At 42.5% G+C, this 20364-nt stretch overlaps 1 protein-coding gene across 1 annotated transcript in view; it reads left to right on the forward strand.

The window, feature by feature from the left end:
- The first annotated feature begins 1571 nt into the window (after window positions 1–1571).
- treh (trehalase (brush-border membrane glycoprotein)) overlaps window positions 1572–20364 on the forward strand; it is a 29733-nt gene continuing 10940 nt past the window's right edge. The window contains exons 1-9 of the mRNA XM_060847021.1: window positions 1572–1608; window positions 1887–1966; window positions 2997–3135; window positions 10120–10261; window positions 11868–11955; window positions 12683–12783; window positions 16597–16689; window positions 19325–19441; window positions 19948–20070. Of these exons, the coding sequence (XP_060703004.1) occupies window positions 1572–1608; window positions 1887–1966; window positions 2997–3135; window positions 10120–10261; window positions 11868–11955; window positions 12683–12783; window positions 16597–16689; window positions 19325–19441; window positions 19948–20070 (920 nt within the window). The remainder of the gene's footprint in view (window positions 1609–1886; window positions 1967–2996; window positions 3136–10119; window positions 10262–11867; window positions 11956–12682; window positions 12784–16596; window positions 16690–19324; window positions 19442–19947; window positions 20071–20364) is intronic.

A 20364-nucleotide genomic window follows, 5' to 3' on the forward strand; every position in this document is an offset into this window, starting at 1 on the left:
AGGTTTTTGGAATGCTTACCTTTATTGGTCAGAGCATTGAGTATATGAGCTGGGAGATCATGTGGCTGTACAGGACATTATTCCAAAAGTGGCCTAATCAATGTGCGCAATTCTGGTCCCCCAGCTATAGGAAGGATGTTGTCCAGGGTTCAGAAAAGATTGACAAGAATGTTGCCAGGCTTGAAGGGTTTGAGCTACAGGAAGAGCTGGGCTAGTTTCCTTGTAGCATTGGAGGATGTGGAGTGACCTTTTATAGAGGCTTAAAATTATGAGGGGCATGGATAGAATAAAGCGTCAAGGTCATTTCACAAGGGTGGAGAGGACCCCAAAATGTAAGGGTTTAAGGTGAGAACTGAAACATTATAAAAGGGACCTAAGGGGCAGATTTTTCATGCGGAGGATGGAATGGAATGGAATGAGCTGCCAGAGGAAGTGGAGGAGGCTGGTACAATTTACAACATTTTAAAAGGCATTTGCATGGGTATATGAATAGGAAGGATTTTGAGAGATATGGGGCTAGGTTTTATTTAGAATGGTCCAACTTGGCTATACTAACCAGACAAAGGGTGGGTTTCCATGCTGTATAGCCCCTGTGCCTATGACAATACCCCTTTTTCCCTTGAAGGGCCCTCCTCCTGTGTTCTTACCAGGCTTTTGATGTCATGGATATCTTTTGAAGGTTGCAAATACATCTTTCCTTTCAAAGGCTCCCTTAATTAGGGAGCCAGCTTCTGTTTATGAATAATTCTACCTTGACTGCAGGTTGGGGAAATGAAAGTAAAACTTAACCTTTTCATGGGTTATCTGTGTCTGTATGTATCTCTAACAACAGTTGTATTCCAATTTGACATTTACATGAAGCAGCAAATCTTCCCATATATTCAGATCAATTAAATTTGTGCAAAATTTCCTGTTGTTAGGAACTTCATTTGGTTCGTGGACATGTGGCCAACCACTAACCATGATACATCTGAACTGAAAGGTTGTGTTGATGTCTTATCTGAAATGTCTCAAAATAGATTTTTAGACTCTTATGAACTCCAATCCTGAACATATTGCTATGATCACTGTCAGATCTTGCCTACAATATACTTTGAGCAGGGTTCACTGGATGGTGATGAGGAATAACAGCAATTCCCCAAATTTCACTAAAATTATGAATTACAATTCCTAATTACTCCTGAAGTATATTCAAGTGGATATAGATTTTATTCAGGATAAACTGGGCATTGACAAATCGTGCTTTAGAGAGACTTTTAATGAAATATAAACTTCACAGAATTTGGTGAATGTCAACACTAAGCCTTTATTGAATGTCACATTTGGTTATCTTTAGGTATTAATGCTGTTACTTCTTTGCCTTGAACTTTGAATAGGTTTTTCTCCTTTTTTTGTTTTTGCTGACTTATCAGGTTCTTGTTATTTAGACCTTTGCACTGAGATTAACTTTCATTTAATGCTGAATGATCTTGCTCTTGTTATACTAATTGAGGCTGCTGCCTCCAAGCTTCATTTAATTATGGCTCTGAAGTCTTGGAATTGGCTGGTGGTAGCACTTTGTTTATGTGATCATGGATCTGCAACAAGATTTCCTTCCCCCTGTGACAGGTAAGTGTTTATTTTCTGTGGAGTATAAAATGACTTCAGTGCTAATTTGGTAGTTTTTTTTTCTGTTAAAGAACTGTGGGTTGGCAACTCCAGAGATTGCATTACACTGGAATGCAGAGCATTATTGGTGGCGCCTTCACTCCAAGCTCTATCTGCCTTTTTAAGTTTGAAGTCCTGAACAAGATTCCCTCTGTTATACACAGACATTAAAGTGGTTCTCAATTTCTGTTTAAAGCAGTTGGTTGGTAAATGTGGTTTGATTTTTTTTTTATTTCCAGTAATCCTCAAACCTCTTCAGTGGATATTTTTGAAAAGCACTGTTTTGCATATTGTAATATGGGCTACTTTTTTCTTTGAGGTACGTTGCTGTTGTAGAAACCTTCCTAGAGTTTTGCTCATTCTTTTATCTGCCTGTCTTCTCATCGCCCATCTTTCTCCTCTTATTTTACCTGAATTAGATTCCTGTCTGAAATCTTCCATTACATTTTTAAATAGTCCCCTGGGTAGAGATTTGGAGTAAATGTCCTAACTAATTTGCCTTTTGTGCCCTACAGGTAAATTTACCCAAAGGCTGCATATATATTGGGATGGCTGTGTTTGAATGTATGGCAATGGTTTAATTCATTGAATAAAAGGATGTGTAACCTATCCTAAAGACAATATGTATTAATGTAACACTATCCAGCTAATTATATTCTCTTTGGATGTGGATTTTTTTTTGGCTAAGGCAATGATAGTTGGGAGTCAGTTATGTAGGATGGAGTTCACACATCATTACAAATTGAAGAATTCATATAGTGATGTTGGGTCTGACCGTCTCTGGACCACAAATCACATCAGATGAGTCTAATGAAACCTAGTTTACATATGTACGTTTGTTCGTCCATCTGTCCCTGGATTGTAGATTGGCAAATGCCCCGAAATTTTGTTTTAGACATTCTCACAGTTAAGTGTATGATTCAGTAAGTTACACTTGACTCTCGAAGGAGCACTATGAATTACCGTATTGTACGTAAGCTGCAGAAGTAGGCAGCTGATTGTGTAAACCTTTAACCATGAAGCAAACTATCCAAACTGTAGCCAGGAAAACCTTTTCGTCACTGGCTTGTCTTATTTTTAAATGCATGGATTTGGAGTATAGAAAAGGGCTGTTCTTGGTACTGATCTAATTTGTTAGTAACCAGGATTTTAATAAATTTAATAAGTTGATGGATTTATACATGGCCTCCGATTATGACAAATACCTATTTGGTCTATGGGGGCGAAGACTTAGATACCACTAGAATGTAGGGATTTCCCTGTTGAAGGACCTTTAAATGGCATGAGTATGCTAAATGTTTACTAGGTGTGATACAATCTGTGGTGTAACAGTGAGCAAATTTGTATAGAATGTCCACTCAATTTCTTGCTTCTCTCTCTTCCCAAGCCACATCTACTGTACTGGAAAGCTTCTACACACAGTGCAGATGGCGAAGCTCTTTGATGATGACAAATATTTTGTGGATATGAAATTAAAGATGAATCCAGGTATAAGACTTTTTTTTTCTTTGTCGACTGCTTGGTTCTATTTCATTAGTTTCCAAAGAATACTTGATTGAATTTTACTTACAAATAATATTTTGAAAAAATCCTAAGTAATCAGCCAGTCTAGTCAATCACGGAGTTTGAGGAGATGATAGTGGCTTTGTTGGAGTGTGTTGTTCAGTCAATTGCCAGAGTCAGAACAACCCAGAATCCTCATCTGTTTTATCCACTCCTGCAACCTTTCACGGTAATGGCTACAAACTTGGCACGGATTCAGAGAGGTTATAGTCCAACTGATTTTTTTCTTTCTCTGCTTAATTTATTTGGAACTCAGTTGACTTGGTCATGGAATGTAGGTGTCGCTGGCTTGGTCAACGTTTACTGCCCACCACTAATTGCTCATAAGTCATCCTTGCTGTGGTCTGGTTTCAGTGTAGACCAGACATGGTAAAGATAGCAAAAATAGAAGAAAGTGAGGACTGCAGATGCTGGAGACCAAAGTTGAAAAATGTGCTGAAAAAGCACAGCAGGCCAGGCAGCATCCGAGGAGCAGAAGAATCAACATTTCGGGCATGAGCCCTTCTTCCTGGAGAAGGGCTTATGCCCGAAACGTCAATTCTTCTGCTCCTTGGATGCTGCCTGGCTTGCTGTTTTTCCAGCATCACCTATACAAAAATAGAAATTGCTAGAAAAGCTCCACAGGTCTAGCAGCATTTCTGGAGAGAAATCAGTTAACATTTCGATTCAAGGGTCACATAAACACAAACAGACACTTCAGTCCAACCAGTCAATGCCAACCATAATCCCAATTAATCTAATCCCACCTCCCTGCTCCTGGCCCGTATTCCTCCAGTTCCTATTCACGTATCTATCCAAATGTGTCTTAAACATTAATTGTACCCGCAGCCACCACTTTCTCAGGAAGTTCATTTCACCCACCAAACCAGTGTGTTTAAAAACAAAAAATTGCCTCAGTATTTTTAACATCACTCTCCTCTCACCTTAATGTCTTGAAATCCGCATCCTAGGGAAAAGACACTAACATCCATGAACACACTTTCTATACCCTTCATGAAAGAAGTTTATAAAATAATGATGTAAAGGGTTGCATATTGGCATGGAAAGAAGATTTGGCTGGCAGGGAGTAGGTGTGAATAGTTCCTACAGGATAAGATATGAATGATTTGCCACAGCGAACAGTGCTGGGACCTCAAATGTTCACAATTTATAGAATTGACTTTGAAGTGAAGCAAGGTGTTTGTAGTGCAGTGGTAATGACCCTCCTTCCTGAGTCAGGAGGTCTGCCTTCAAGTCCCACCTGCTCCAGGCAGGTGTGTAATAACATGGACAAACATAACAATTGCTAGAAAAGCTCAGCAGGTCCTGTAGCCCCTGTGGAGAGAAACCAGAGCCAACATGCCAGGTCATTTGAGAAAACGTCCCTTGACCCAAAATGTTAACCCTGATATTCAAACTACCCCACCACCACTGACACCACCAGACCTGCTGAGGCACCCCAGCAACTCGTCTTTGTTTCTGATTTACAGCATCCACACTGAGTTTTTATATGGTAGAAATAACAATTTTAATCCCAGATGGATTTTTCCTGATAGTCAACAATAGTTTCATGATCATGAATAGACTGTCCCAAATTTTTATTAAATTTAAGTTCCGCCATCTTTTATGGTGAGATTCAAACTCTGATACCTAGAACATTACTTGAATCTCTGAATTAATAGTCTAGTAGTAATACCATTATGCAATTGCCTCCCCTTCAGGATATCTTGCATATAAAGTGAGAAGACTTCCTATTGTGATGAGTTGAGAGAAGTAACTAGGGGACAAAATTTGTTGGCAAACTAATGTGTAAATTCTGCAGCAACATCTGACAAGGAAGAGATACATTGAGTTGTGAATTGCTTGAAGTCCTTGGATCATTTACACCAGTCATACAGCAGCAAAATCTCTGCTTCAAGCTCACCTACGTAACTTCAAATTACTGCTGTTTCCATATTTAATCACTTGATAAATTTGCTATATGGTTGAAGATAGAATCCTAACAGCATACATATCACTTTTTTTTTCTCTCTGTCTCCTTTTGATGAGATTCAATTTCCTGCAATGCCACTAATCCTCTCCAGGATGATATAAATAGGTAGTTTACTATCTTGGAGATTTTTAATACTTTAAATTCTTTTCTTTCTAGTGTCTTTCCAACTATTTCAGTAGCTATGTTGCCTCCTGCTCAATATCTTTCATTTGTTCTGTTTCTTTCTCGGTCATTTTCGCTGCTTAAGGAGCTAGATTGTTTTGTTCTCATTCATTAAGGCACTAGATACAAATTGCCCTGTGCTCCATTTGCAGCTTTCTTCCAAAGCTTCCAATAAGATACAGCGCAAACATGCTTTGAGTTCTGGTGTAAGGGAAATATGTGACCAGATGCCTGTAGTTTCCCCACTCCAGCAAATTCTGGATCTGTAACTTGTGACTGTCTCAGTCACTCCATCTGTCTCATTGTCCCTCCATCTGTCTTGTTGTCCCTCAATGTATCTGTCCCCTCTTATCTAAGACTTGTTAGGACAGTTTAGAGTCAACCACACTGCTGTGGGTATGTATTTACAAATAGGCCCATCAGATTTCCTTCCCTCAAGGACATTAGTGAACCAGATGGATTTCTACCATCAAGTGGTCATCATTAAGCCAGCTTTCTCATTCCAGATTTTTATTAAATTCACATTTCACCATCTGACATGGTGGGATTCAAACCTGCAGCCAGAGCATTAGTCTGGGTTTACTAGCCCAGTGGAACTTAAATTTAATAAAAACTTGGGACCGTCTATGCATGATCATGAAACTATTGTTGACTATCAAGAAAAATCCATCTGTGTTTATCTTTAAAAGAATCAAATTAAAGGATGGTAATAAGGATTAGAAAATTCAGTTCTGGAAGCCTTAAATCTTTGACTCTGTGGAGCCAATTTTGTTCCATGCTTGTGCAAAGTCATTGGGACTTGAAACGTGCTCCTGCCTTCACTCCTTGCTTGAGGAGGAATCGAGTGTTAACACAGCCTGGTAAGAACTGTTTTCATGTTATGGAACATGAATAAAACTTTTTTTAAAAAAAACATGACCAAGAAGATTGAAGGTAGAGCAGTAGATGTTGTTTATGCAGATTTTTATCAAGAAGGTTTCGCATGGTAGACAAACAATTTGGATAAGAATATAGGAGGCAAGGTTACTAAGATTGCAGATGACACTAAAATCGGTAACCTATTGGGACAACGAAGAAGGAAATCCAAGTACAGCAAGATCTTGATCAACTGGGCCAGTCGACTGAGGAATTGCAAAAGAAGTTTAATTTAGATAAATGCAGAGTTGCATCCTGGTAAGACAAACCAGGACAGGACTTGCACAGTAAATGGCAGGTCCCTGGGGAATGTTCTTGAACAGAGGCCTGGGGTGCAGATGGTAGTTCCTTGAAAGTGGTGTCATTGGTAGATGGTGGGGGAGGAGGGGAGTGGGGGTGGAGAGAAGGCATTTGGCACACTTGCCCTCATCAGTCAGAGCATTGAATACGTGAGTTGGGCATCCACCGCATCTCCTCCACTTCCCGCTCCTCCGCCCTTGAGCCCCGCTCCTCCAACCGCCACCAAGACAGAACCTCACTGGTTCTCACCTACCACCCCACCAACCTCCGCATACAACGTATCATCCGCCGTCATTTCCGCCACCTCCAAACGGACCCCACCACCAAGGATATATTTCCCTCCCCTCCCCTATCAGCGTTCCGCAAGGACCACTCCCTTCGTGACTCCCTCATCAGATCCACACCCCCCACCAACCCAACCTCCACCCCCGGCACCTTCCCCTGCAACCGCAGGAAATGTAAAACTTGCGCCCACACCTCCACACTCACTTCCCTCCAAGGCCCCAAGGGATCCTTCCATATCCGCCACAAGTTCACCTGTACCTCCACACACATCATCTATTGCATCCGCTGCACCCGATGTGGCCTCCTCTATATTGGTGAGACAGGCCGCTTACTTGCGGAACGCTTCAGAGAACACCTCTGGGCCGCCCGGACCAACCAACCCAATCACCCCGTGGCTCAACACTTTAACTCTCCCTCCCACTCCACCGAGGACATGCAGGTCCTTGGACTCCTCCACCGGCAGAACATAACAACACGACGGCTGGAGGAGGAGCGCCTCATCTTCCGCCTGGGAACCCTCCAACCACAAGGTGTGAATTCAGATTTCTCCAGTTTCCTCATTTCCCCCGCCCCCCCCCCCCCCCCCCCCCCCACCACCACCACCTTGTCTCAGTCGGTTCCCTCAACTCAGCACCGCCCTCCTAACCTGCAATCTTCTTCCTGACCTCTCCGCCCCCACCCCACTCCGGCCTATCACCCTCACCTTGACCTCCTTCCACCTATCCCTCCTCCCTACCTCTTATCTTAGCCTGCTTGGCTACTCTCTCATTCCTGATGAAGGGCTTATGCTCGAAACGTCGAATTCTCTATTCCTGAGATGCTGCCTGGCCTGCTGTGCTTTGACCAGCAACACATTTTCAGCTGTGATCTCCAGCATCTGCAGACCTCATTTTTTACATGTTATGGTTGTGCAAGATCTTTAGTATGGCCACATTTTGGATCACAGTATTTAATTTGGATTGCCCTGCTATAAGAAAGATGTTATTAATCTGTAAAAGCTGCGAAAATGATTTTACAAAGATATAACTAAAATAGTCTGGTCTTAGTGACAAGGAGTGGCTGGGACTTTTCTCCCTGGACTGTCGGAAGCTGAGGGGTGACCTTTTATAGAGGTTTATAAAAGCTTGAGGGGCATGGATAGGGTGATTAGTCAGGTCTTTTTTTCCCCTAGGGTGGAGGAGTCCAAAACTAGAGTTCATATGTTTTGGGTGAGTGGGGAAAGATTTTAAAAGGGACCGGAGGTGCAACATACTCAGGAAATTGTCTATATGGAATGAACTGCTAGAGGTGCTGGTAGAGATGGGTACAACTACAACAGTTTAAAAGATATATATTTAGGCAGGTACATGGATAAGAAAGTTTGAGGGATATGGGACAAGTTCACTTCAGGAAATCTTTGTCATGGATGACTTGGGCTAAAGGCTGTTTCCATGCTGTATGACTTTGACTCTATAAGGTTTTTCCCTTTTTTTTGTGTGTGGGGTGTGGACAATGCTGGCAAGGTCAATATTTGTTTCCCATTCTAAATTGCCTTAAACTGAGTGGTTTGTGAGGCCATCTGAGGATAGTTAATAATGTTGGTGTGGATCTGAAGTAATGTGTAGACCAAACCAGTTGAAGATTGCAAACTTCCTTCCATATTGGATATTGATGTTACCTTGGGTGACTGTGTGGAGTTTGCGCATTCTCCCTGTCTGTGGCTTTCCTCTGGGTGCTCCAGTTTCTTCCCACAATCCAAAGATATGCAGGTTGGGTGAATTGGCTATGCTAAATTGCCCATAGTGTTCAGGGGTGTGTAGGTTAGGTACATGAGACATGGGTAAAATATAGGATAATAGGGTAAGGAATGGGTCTGGGTGGGTTACTCTTCATTGGTGTGGACTTGTTGGGCTCAAGGGTCTGTTTCCACACTGTCACAACTCTATTCTAGTGCACCAGATGGGTTTTGCAATAGTCTCAAAGGGTACCATTTAAATTAGCTTTCAGTTCCAGATTCCAGCAGCTAGCCTGGCGGGAGTTGAGCCTGTGACCCCAGGCCCTTTGAGTTGCTAGTCCAGTAAACGTTATTTCTATATGCCATCGTCAACCTGACTAATGAGACTAAAAATGCAAAGAAAACACTTCAGAGATTAATCTATTTCATCTTTAAATATCTGGTTGCCTAATTACCTACTTGGTGTGTGTTAAAGGGCACGAATGTTCAACATGGAATCTCCTCCATCCCGGTCTTTTTTTCCTATCTCCTCTTAGTTCCCCACCTTCTGAAAAGTCACACTGGGGTGTTTTAAACTGTTTGACCATTCGTCACATGTGAGAGCTTAAGACAGTTGGGTAGTTGGATAATTGATTTTGAGGGGTGTCATTGTTGAGCTTGGTTCTGTTCACACTTGGTGGTTTTGCCAGATAGGTAGTCATCCTTTTTTTTAACCCAAGGAGTTAAGACTAGTTGAAGCCCTTACAGCTGCTTTCTAGGTTTCTTGAGCACAAGCCTAGAGATGGGATCTGTCTGACTCAGTAACATGCTAGAGAGTTATATGGGAAGAATATGCTAGGGGAAAGAGCAGAGAAGATTGACTAGATTGACCGAATTGAGGAGTTCTACCTATCAGGGAAGTTGGCTGTGTATTATTACTCTATTTTAAAAGTAAATGAGATGACCTCACGGAGTTATTTTCAATTTTGGAAGGATTTGATAGGGTAGATCTAGCAAAGATGATCTAGTAATGAGTGGTTAACCAGAACATGGTAGATATAACAGTAAGTCAACAAAAAAAAATTGAGGGATGAGAAGAAACCTCTTGACTCAGTGTTCCACATCTCCTCCATTCTTTATCACAATGAATGGTTGGAGGGAACCACCTAGATGTGTTTGAGAAATCTGGAGCATATGAAGGAGAACAGAATAAAGTATTGTTGAAGTAAGATGAGAAAAGGCTTATGCACAATGTAAGCACCAATATTAAACCCATAGTAAAACACTACAGATGTTGCAAGTCTTAACCAAGAAAACTCAAGTGCTCTGGAATGGTAGCATCTGTGAAGAGAAACAAAACTAGCATTTCAGGTTGTAACCTTTTCCTTGGATCTGGTGGAACTGAAGTAAGCCATTTGAACCAAATGGTCTGTTTCTCTGCTGTACGTGCTATATGAACTGTTTGTTTTTACAAACAGGTCATTTGAGAGAAAGTTACTGACTTGTAATTACTTTCAGCTTTTAAAAAGATTCGTATTTCGATCATTTTTAACTTTCTCTCATCCCCACTGAAAATCTGAAGGTGTCGTTTTGGCAGCTTTTCGAAACCTCACTTCCCCTGTTGCAGAGATAACTAAGGAGCAACTGAAACTCTTTGTCAAAACATACTTCGATGCTCCTGGGCAGGAGTTTGAGAAATGGACACCGGCTGACTGGTGTGATCAGTAAGTGTAAAAATAACAATCTGTCTTAGCTTTTGTCTGAGGTTAAGGTCCAATTATTTAAATTTGTGATGCAGCAGGCAGCATCCAAGGAGCAAGAGAATCAACATTTCGGGCATAAGCCCTTCATCAGGAAGTAAAGACTACTTAACCTGTCTTATAGGACAATTGTGAAACTGAGCTTAACACAATGGTTATATAATCACATTACAGTCAACACAACACAAGTTTTAAGTTTGCGCTTTAGAAACAGTACCCCCAATTTGTCAATTGCATCTGAGTAAACTCTGGTTAATGAAATGCATGTTATGGTGGATTGACCTTGTGCATCAGTTTGACAGCTGAGTCTGAGGGTGCAGGTTGTAATCCAACTGCATTACATAATCTACTTGGCTTTTCAGTGTTGTTGTACTCCCTTAGTACAATGTTCAATGTATTTTGAATCTAATAGAATAGGTTTTAATTTCTGACTTGCCTTTTCACAAGTTGAGTTTTGGTCAGCACTTTTTCCCAAAACGTGTACTATTATCTAATAAGATTTGAGTATGTGTAAAATGGCTGGTGCATATGCTGGCATAATTCATAACATGTCTGAATTATAGACTGTTTCATAAAGCATTTTGAATTGACGTAGGCTTCTGTACATTTGCAAATAAAGTTGGATTTGATAAATCAACTTTTATAATTATAGCACTTTTAATATTAAAGAGATCATTACCTGGGCTATGGCAGAGTTGGCAGAGTTGGCAGTGACTGTCCTGCAACAGTAACCATATGTTTGAAGTTCCTCCCTACCAGCTGTATCCAACTGCAGTCAGGAAGGCAAATAATATGTTGGTCTTTTTATTGTAAGGAGACTGGGGTCCATGAATAAGGAAATGTTACTACATTTGCTTAGGATTTTGGTGAGATCATGCCAGGAACACTGCAGTTTGTTAATTCTAACCAAGGAAGGATGTAATTGTATTGGTGACCTAGCACTGAAGGTTTGCAAGATTGCTTCCTGTAATGAGAGGCTGAATAAATGGGCCTACGTTTGCCTGGCGTTCAGGAGAATGAGGAGTGAACTCACTTGAAACATGAAGGAACCTGACAGGATGGACACTGAAGTTGTTTCCCCTAGCTAGGCCATCCATGTACTAGGCCAGAGACTCCAGTGCATCAATAAGACTGAGGATGAGAAATTTCTTCGCTGGAAGATTGTGGATCTTTGGAATGCTAAAAGAAAATTCTGGTAGTACTTGGCAGCCTGGCAGCATTCCTGGATGGAAAAATAAAGTGGTTGTGTCTGCCCATCAGAACTCCCTTTCTCATTGAAAGGTCAGGACCTGAAATGCTAATTTTCTCTGCCTGCTCAGAACTAAATAGACCTGAATATTTCCAACCAGTAGTTTTTGATTTGAAATTGAGGACTTATTTTTTTTTTTGGAGTTGCAAACATCCAGGGTAGTGGACACTTCACTGTTGAATGTATTTAAGGCTCAACAAGAATTTTTCTCTAATGGAAATGAGAAATGTGGAGCTGGGAAGTGGGCAGATCCATTATGATCACATCCGCTATGACTTCTATATGTGTGTCTCTTAATGAAAATGTCACCATCTTTTACAGCCCCCAAATCCTTCAGAAAATTTCTGACCAGAAACTGCGTCTTTGGGCTAAAGAACTACATGCTCTCTGGAAGTCCTTGGGGAGGAAGGTATATGTGGAATCGTACTTGCAGCATGTTCACTGGCATAGATTTACTTCTGATTTGTGCAGATGGGGGAAATTGACCAGTTGATCCAATAGTCCCTGTAACAGCAAACATTTGGACACTGCAATTCCATTTTGAAAGTGGGTTGGCAGGGTAGTGATGCTATAAGCTTATGGTAGGTGTGTGCTTCAGTTTTCACCTAGTGTGGACTGAACCTGTAAGCTCATCCTTTCCCACAGATAAGCAATTAAATTCAAACTTGGGGTTCGATGTTCTTAAGTGGCAGGCCTCCTTTTCTAAAACTCCACATGGATTGTGGCAGCATTCCTACTGAGACACGCTCTAGTCCTTGTCAAACTCTAACTCCTCACTTGCCACTCCTGTTCTTGTGAAACATTTATACAGGATGTCAGACACAAACAGCCAAACAAGCCATGCATTTATCAATGTCTAGCACTGTATCAAATGGAGCATTTTCCTCCAATTAAATATTAGGAAGACAAAGTATTCTTGTCACCATCCATGCATCAATCCCTAAATACTGTTTCCATCTCTGTCTGAGGTTAAGCCTATCTGCTTGTAAATTTGGTGCTATGTTGATCCCAAAATGGATGTTTATAGACCAGCTTAGTCTTAATTTGTGGAGCACAGTGAGATGCATGTTTCATTGTTGGATTTAGGGACATGTCCCTCTACTTGAATCTGATTATGCACCTCTTGATCCTTTCAGATTAAACTGGATGTGCAGGCACACTCAGAACTGTATTCCCAGGTTTATGTGCCCAAACCTTTGATTGTACCTGGTGGTCGCTTCAGAGAGTATTATTACTGGTAAGAGCGCATTGTGGACTTGTTGCGTTAGCACTGATTGTTGTCATACTCTCCTATACCCCCTACTTGCAGATACCAACACCTACCAAAAGAGGGAGTTTGACCCCACCCCACAGCTCACCAATAGGGTAAACAGCACACTGAGGAACCTACAAAAAAAACGGACAGATAACCAGGTCTGACCTACAAAGAATGAAACCTGAAAGCAACAACACCCCCAGATTCTATGGACTACCTAAATTACACAAACCAGACATCCCACTGACCCATAGTATCACTACCAGGGACACCATCTCACAAACTGGTTAAAGAACTACAGCAGAAACTGAAACACCTGATCAGCGGATCCAGACGCTCTATACAATCAATGCAGGAATTCTTGGACATCATCAGAAATATACACACAGACAAGGAAGAAACCATGGTCTCATTCAATGTAACAGCACTGTTCACCTCTCTCGACAAAACCCTAGCCAGAGAAACAATAGCCAACTTGCTGGACATACAGAACAAGACGTTGAACCTATCAACAAAGACTGCATACTCAAACTACTGGACCTGTGCCTCACAACACACTTCACATTCAACAACCAAATATATGAACAAATCAACGGCACACTCATGGGCTCACCATCTCTGGACTCGTAGCAGAAGCGGTAATGCAAAGATTAGAACAAACAAACCGCAAATTCAATCCAAACTCTGGATCAGATATGTGGATGACACCTTTGTAATCATTAAAAACACAACACACGCTGGATCATCAACGCCACACTCGCAGGAATCCGATTCACTAGAGAGGAAGAAGAGGACAACCAGCTCCCATTCCTAGGCGTGATGGTACAGAGAACACCGAACGGAGAATTCACCACAAAGGTATACAGGAAAGCCCCACACACAGACCAAGTCCTGAACTACGAAAGCAACCACCCCAACACACACAAACGAAGTTGCATCAAGACACTATTCAAAAGGGCCACAACACACTGCAGTACATCAGAACTGCAAAAAGAAGAACACCTATACTATGTATTTGCCAAAAACGGATACCCGCGCAACTTCATCAACAGATATCTAAGGGAAAGACAACGGAACGAGGACATGCCGCAACCCAAAGGATGAGCCACCCTACCATACATCAAGAGCATTTCCGAACTGACAGCCAGCCTACTGTGACCATTAGGACTCATAACAGCACACAAACCAACAGCCACTCTCAGACAACAACTCACCAGGATGAAGGACCTGATATCCAGCATGAGCAAAACCAACGTAGTGTACAAAATCCCATGCAAGGACTGCACAAAACACTACATTAGGACAAACAGGAAGACAGCTAACGATCCATATCCATGAACACCAACTAGCCACGAAACGACACGACCAGCTATCCTTAGTAGCCACACACTCTGATGACAAGCAACATGAATTTGACTGTGACAACACAACACTACTATTATAGGACAAACTAAACAGAAAACAACCAGGGAATTCGTAGAGGCATTGCTTTCATCCACAGATTCAATTAATAAGCATGTCGACCTGGACCCAATATACCGACCACTGCAGCGTACAGCTAGAACTGGCAACCGGAAGCAGCAGATACAAATCACTATAAATGCTGGAGGAAGCATCACCAGAAGCTCTTCACAGGAGGCTCCCAAGTACTGAGGATGTCACCTAGACAGGGGACGAAACGTCTGCAACACAAATTCCCAGCTCGGCGAACAGAACCACAACAAGCACTCGAGCTACAAATCTTCTCACAAACTTTAAAAACCCACCGGCTGCCATAACTACCTGGATTACACCACCTCCCACTCTGCCTCCTGTAAAAATGCTATCCCTTATTCCCAATTCCTCTGCCTCCACTGCATCTGCTCCCAGGTGGACCAGTTCCACCACAGAACACACCAGATGGCCTCCTTTTAAAGACCACAATATCCCCCCTCACATTATTGATGCCCTTCAGTGCATCCCATCTGCTTCCTGTACCTCCACCCTTGAACCCTGGTCCTCTCCTTCCACCCCACTAACCTCTGTATACATCGCATTATCCTCTGCCATTTCTGCCACCTACAAATGGACTGCACCACCAGAGATAGTTCCCTCCCCACTGCTTTCTGTAAAGACCATTCCCTCTGCGACTACCCAACCCCCCCCCCCCCCCACCCTTGCCAACACAGGAATTGCAAAGCCTGCATGCCCACCTTCTCCTCCTTCCCATCCCCACCCCAGTCCAAAGTCCCAAAGGAGCTATCCATTGAAGTTTCACCTGCATTTTCACATGTCGGTTACTGTATCTGCCGCTCCTGATGTGGTCCCCTCTACATTGGGGAGAAAGAACACCTTGCAGAGCGCATCTCTGGGACACCCGCATCAACCAACCCCGCACCCTGTGGCCGAATAGTTCAACTGCCCCTCCCACTCCGCTCAGGACATGCTGGGCCTCCTCCGTCACCACTCCCTTACCACCCAATGCATGGAGGAAGAATGCCTCATTTTCAGCCTCTGGGCCCTCCAACCCCATGGCATCAATGTGGATTTTGCCAGTTTCTTTTTCACCCCACCCCCACTTTATCCCAGTTCCAATTTCCAGCTCAGCACCGCCCTCATGATCTGTCCTACCTGTCCATCTTGCTTCCCACCTATCTGCTCCACCCTCCCCTTGGACCTCTCACCATTTACCCCACCTCCATCCACCTATTGTGCACTCAACTACCTTCTTCCCCTACTTCCCAGCCCCTCCCATTTATCTTTCCACCCCTGAACCTCCCAGCCTCATTCCTGATGAAGGGCTTTTGTCTGAAACATCTATTTTCCTGCTCCTCAGATGTTGCCTGACCTGCTGTGCTTTTCCAGTCCCACTGTCCGTGACACTGTCACTGTCCAACCTTAACTGTTTTAGCACTGCTCAAATGATCCTGAAGTCCAAGACCTTGCCAATATTGTTGTCATCGTGGCTTTCAGCCGCTTTCTTTCCCTGTTGCAAATTTCCTTTTTTCCTCTCCGTGATGTCAAAACATAAGTTGGAAGTTCTTTGTTGCGTGAGTGGAGATCACACGTAGCAGATATAGCCTGACTTCATCCTGCCAAGCCCATTGCAACATAACTCCCATTTTAAGGAAGGGTCTATTGACCAAGGTTTTAGATCCTCATTCCAATCTGGGGAACTCTCACTGGGGAAGTATCAGTGGAATTGGTGTGTGTGTGTGTCCATCCCAGTGCAGTATCCTGCCAATGCTGATGTACTGAAATGGGGACAAGTTGCCTGAAAAGGATGGGAGGTCACATGTAGAAATTAGTTTTGGGGCCCTGTTAACATGCTGTCAAATCTGCAGATGTGCCATTGCAAACCTGTTTTTCAGTTAAAATGGTTGAGTAAATGATGAGGTCAATAATTTCAAGATCCTGTAACAAGATTCAGTTGGAGCCTCTTACAGTTCCTTGATTTCCAGTGGATTCTAGTAGACACCATAACTGAAATGACATTGCATGAGCCACTTACTGTTGAAGTCAGTATGAATCTGTAAAACATCATCTCAATGATGGTCCATTAGATGACTTTTTGTTTGTTTTTAAGATCTTTATTCAGCAGCCAACCTCTGGTGTAGATATGGCTATGGATCAGTGGGTCCTGCCAGGAATATGTTAAGGTTTTCTAGAGGCACATGTGCTGACAGACTGAGTAAATCTTTACTGCACTGCGCAAGTTTGACATTGCTAATTTGTAATGGTCCCACACTGTAGTGAAGGCTTGAAATGTGCACTGTACCAGGATTGCATACTGAATTGTTCTCTTCTCTCTCTCAGGGACTCCTATTGGATAATAAAAGGGCTGCTGCTGTCTGACATGAGGGAAACTTCTAAAGGAATGATTGAAAATTTTCTGTATCTCGTGCAAAGGTAAAATAGAATAGGCAAGGAGACCTATAACTCTAAGAGTGAGCACTTTTAATTAGAGGGAGTCTTAGCTATGGGAGTTACTATGGTCCAGTTCAGTGTCTGATTGTCAAGTAAATGTTGTAGGTAAAGGGGCTGGTCAAAGACTGGGGATTCTGGAACAAGTAACTGATTATCTGACATCCCGTCTGTCCATCATCGATGAGATGATAGAAGTCAAATGTATGGAATCCATCCCACTTGGCCTGGATGTGTTCAACTCCAACAATGTTCTGAGCTTGACACCAGAACCAAGCTCACTTGATTAGCCCTCCAGCCACTGCCGGTACCTGCTGCTGCAACTATGCATGTGCAAGATATGCTGTGCCAATTTTTGACCATTCTTTCCAAACCTGTGGCCTCTCACCTAGAAGGACGAAAGTAACAGAAAACCTGGTCGCAGCACCACCTGCAAGTTACCCTCTGAGTCTCCCTATTCGCATTTAGAACTATACTGCTGTTCCTTTGCCGCTGTCAAATCTGGAACATGTTTAGTACTTCCAGTGTCGTTATGAACACTTTTTTATTAGATTCCCTACAGTGTGGAAAAGGCCCTTTGGCCCAACAACTCCACACTGACCCTCCGAAAAGCAACCCACCCAGACCCATCCCCCTATGTTTATCCCTGCACCTGACACTATAGGCAATTTAGCATAGCCAATTCACCTAACCTGCACATCTTTGGACTGAGAGGAAACCGAAGCACCCCGAGGAAACCCACACAGACACGGGGAGAATGTGCAGACAGTCACCTGAGGCTGGAATCGAACCTGGATCTCTGATGCTGTGAGGCAGAGTACTATCCACCGTGCCGCCCAATTGACTGTAGGTATTCAAGAATGTTGCTCACTGCTGTCTTTTCAAAGCAAATTAAGAGTGAGCAGTAATGCAATTTCTACATCAAAGCCATTTCTTTTTTTAAATAGAGGCATCATGTTTGAGAAGTCAAAGGAAACTAGGATGAAATAGCTTAGGGTGAAATGAAGCTTAGTAATTGCAGATGCTGAAAATCTGAAGTAAAAATAAATTGCTGGAGAAACTTGGCAGAACTAGCAGCATCTGTGAAGAGAGCACAGTTAATATTTCAAGTCCAATATCCCTCTTTCAGAACATGAAATTAACTCTTCGCATTGCAGCAAATGGTCTGCTGTAGATGTGATATTTTCAGTAATGTTGGTGAGGGATCAGCCTTGCTGTGTAGTATAATTATTCTTTTCTCCTTTAATCCTGTTTTTCATTTCACTGAATTTCTTTGTACCTAATTTCTCTTAATTCACCCCATTTCCTTTTCCATCTTTTCTTTCCCACTTTTTTCCCAAGATGGTGGTGAAGCCTGAGGATCATCTGCTCGCATCTGCCTGCTTTTGCTTTTTCTCTTTGCTCTTTTTTTTGCTTTCTTCTAAGCCTGGCAAGTGGCCTCCAGCAGCAGCGGCAGCAATGCCAGGCTGAGCTGAGACGCCCTGGAGTGGGGCCTCTGGCCTGCAATCACAGGCTAGGCAGAGTTTCCAGGTCCACCGTGAGACCTGAATACATGAAGGAGAAATATGACTGCTTTGTCCCTGTGTGGCAATCTTTGGTATCCAGGTATTCCAGTGGTCCGGCATGGCGGGCTCATCCTGACTGCATCTTCAGGGTAGTCCATTGTTCCTTAATCGACTTACCCTGAGCCTAGGAGCCATTAACTGAACTGTGATGAACTTTGTCTTAATTTTCCTTTTAAATGTGATGTATGACTTCTGTCGTTGTAGGTGCTGTGATGGAGCAACTTATAAAACCTTTCACTGGGTTTCCTGTAAATGTATGTGTGACATACATTCTATATCCTACTCAAATATTTTTGACTTTCTGGAGAGGGACAGTTAGTAAATCATCCCAAATTGATGATGTTCCTTTTAACCTGGCTAGGAATTGATCCATAAGTTTAAAATCTGACCACTTGCATTTTCTTTTTTGTTTTGATTTTATTTTTCTCCTCTTAGCTCTGTGGAGCTTAGCTGTGTGTTTTCCCCTAGAATAGGAGTCCGAACTAGAGAGCATATACTTAAGGTGCGAGGAGAGAGATTTTAAAGGGACTTGAGAAGCAAACTTTCCAGAGGATGGAATTTGTATATGGTTTGAGCTGTCAGAGGAAGTGGTAGATACATTTATAGTTGCAAATTTTTAAGACTATTGGACAGAGATGTGAATAAGGAAGGCTTAGGAGGGAATTCTGAGCAAGGGTCTCTCAACCTGAAGTGTTAACTCTGATTTCTGTCCACAGTCCTGAGCTTTTCCAGCAATTTCTGTTTTTGTTTGATTTACAGCATCTGCAATTCTTTCAGTTTTTCATGAGGTTTAGAGGGATATGGGTGAAACGCAGGCAAAATGGGGCCAGTTTAGTTGGAAGCTTGTTCAGGTTTGGACCAAGGGGTCTGTATCTGTGTGGTGAGTCTGACACTACAGTCTCCAGTCACTACTTTTGAACTCTTGCTTCTGGTCTCCTTGCAGCTTCTACCATCAATCCTACTGTTAAACATTGTGAGCTTCCATTTCACAAATTTGAGGGGTGAGGAGAAGAATGCCATAACTAATATTTAACCTGTTGATTTTTCTTTCCCAGATTTGAATTCATCCCAAATGGAGGGCGAATTTACTATGAACGCAGGAGTCAGCCACCCTTCCTGGTGTTGATGATGGAGAGTTACATCAATGTCACAAATGATCTAGACTTCTTAAAGTGAGCTGTTAGCTGTGATGTAATGTCTGTTTTGGTCTTTGAGTATGTTCTTCCACTCCAAGGCTACACTGGGCACCGTGGACTGAGCAAGCATCTGTTGTGCTACAGTATTGACATCGTTGGGGAGCATTTTTATTTAAGATATGAAATGGGTATGTCAGTAAATTGTCTGACTGTTTTAAAACCTCAACTGGCTCACTGATATCCTGCAGGGAAAGTTATCAGTGTATACCTACTCTGGGTATGTGACTCAAATCCTGGATCAATCTTTCTGTGAAATGTCCAGGCAAGCCAAACAGGTGTATGACTGCATCACAGCAGGTCAAAGGCGTACTCTTGGGTGACTTTGCAATGAGTGAGTAGTAAATACCAGCCTTATCAGAGGACACCCCAGTGAAAGAATTTGGGCAAACTGAATCTCTCTAACTCCTGAGCAGAGGAGTGCCGTTGCTGTTCATATCTCCAAGCTTGAATAATATGAAATGTAACTTTTTTTTAAAAATCAGGCAAAGTATTGATCTCTTGGATAAGGAGTACGAATTCTGGATGAAGAATAGAGTCATGCCTGTCAGTGTAGGAAGCAAAACTCATCGTCTGAATCGGTATATTGTTGAAGCAGCTGGTCCCAGGTTTGTACAGATGTGAACTGCTCTCTCTAACTTATTCAACATGTTACTCAGATTTACTAGGGGAGGAACAGATGAACATTTTGTATGACCGTCTCAACTTTAAATTCATGCTAGCATTTCGTGGGCATGCAAGTTAACTTTAAAAAGAAAATAGACAGGTAGAAGGCTGGAAGAACATAGCAAGCCAAGCAGCATCAGGCGGTATAGAAGTCAACGTTTCGGGTGTAATCCTTCTTCACTACTTTAACAAAAAAAGCAGTAAAAGCTGGGCAAGGACAAAGCCTAGCAACTCTG

Source organism: Hemiscyllium ocellatum, chromosome 29 (assembly GCF_020745735.1).
Source record: "Hemiscyllium ocellatum isolate sHemOce1 chromosome 29, sHemOce1.pat.X.cur, whole genome shotgun sequence".
In the NCBI taxonomy this organism is placed as follows: domain Eukaryota; kingdom Metazoa; phylum Chordata; class Chondrichthyes; order Orectolobiformes; family Hemiscylliidae; genus Hemiscyllium; species Hemiscyllium ocellatum.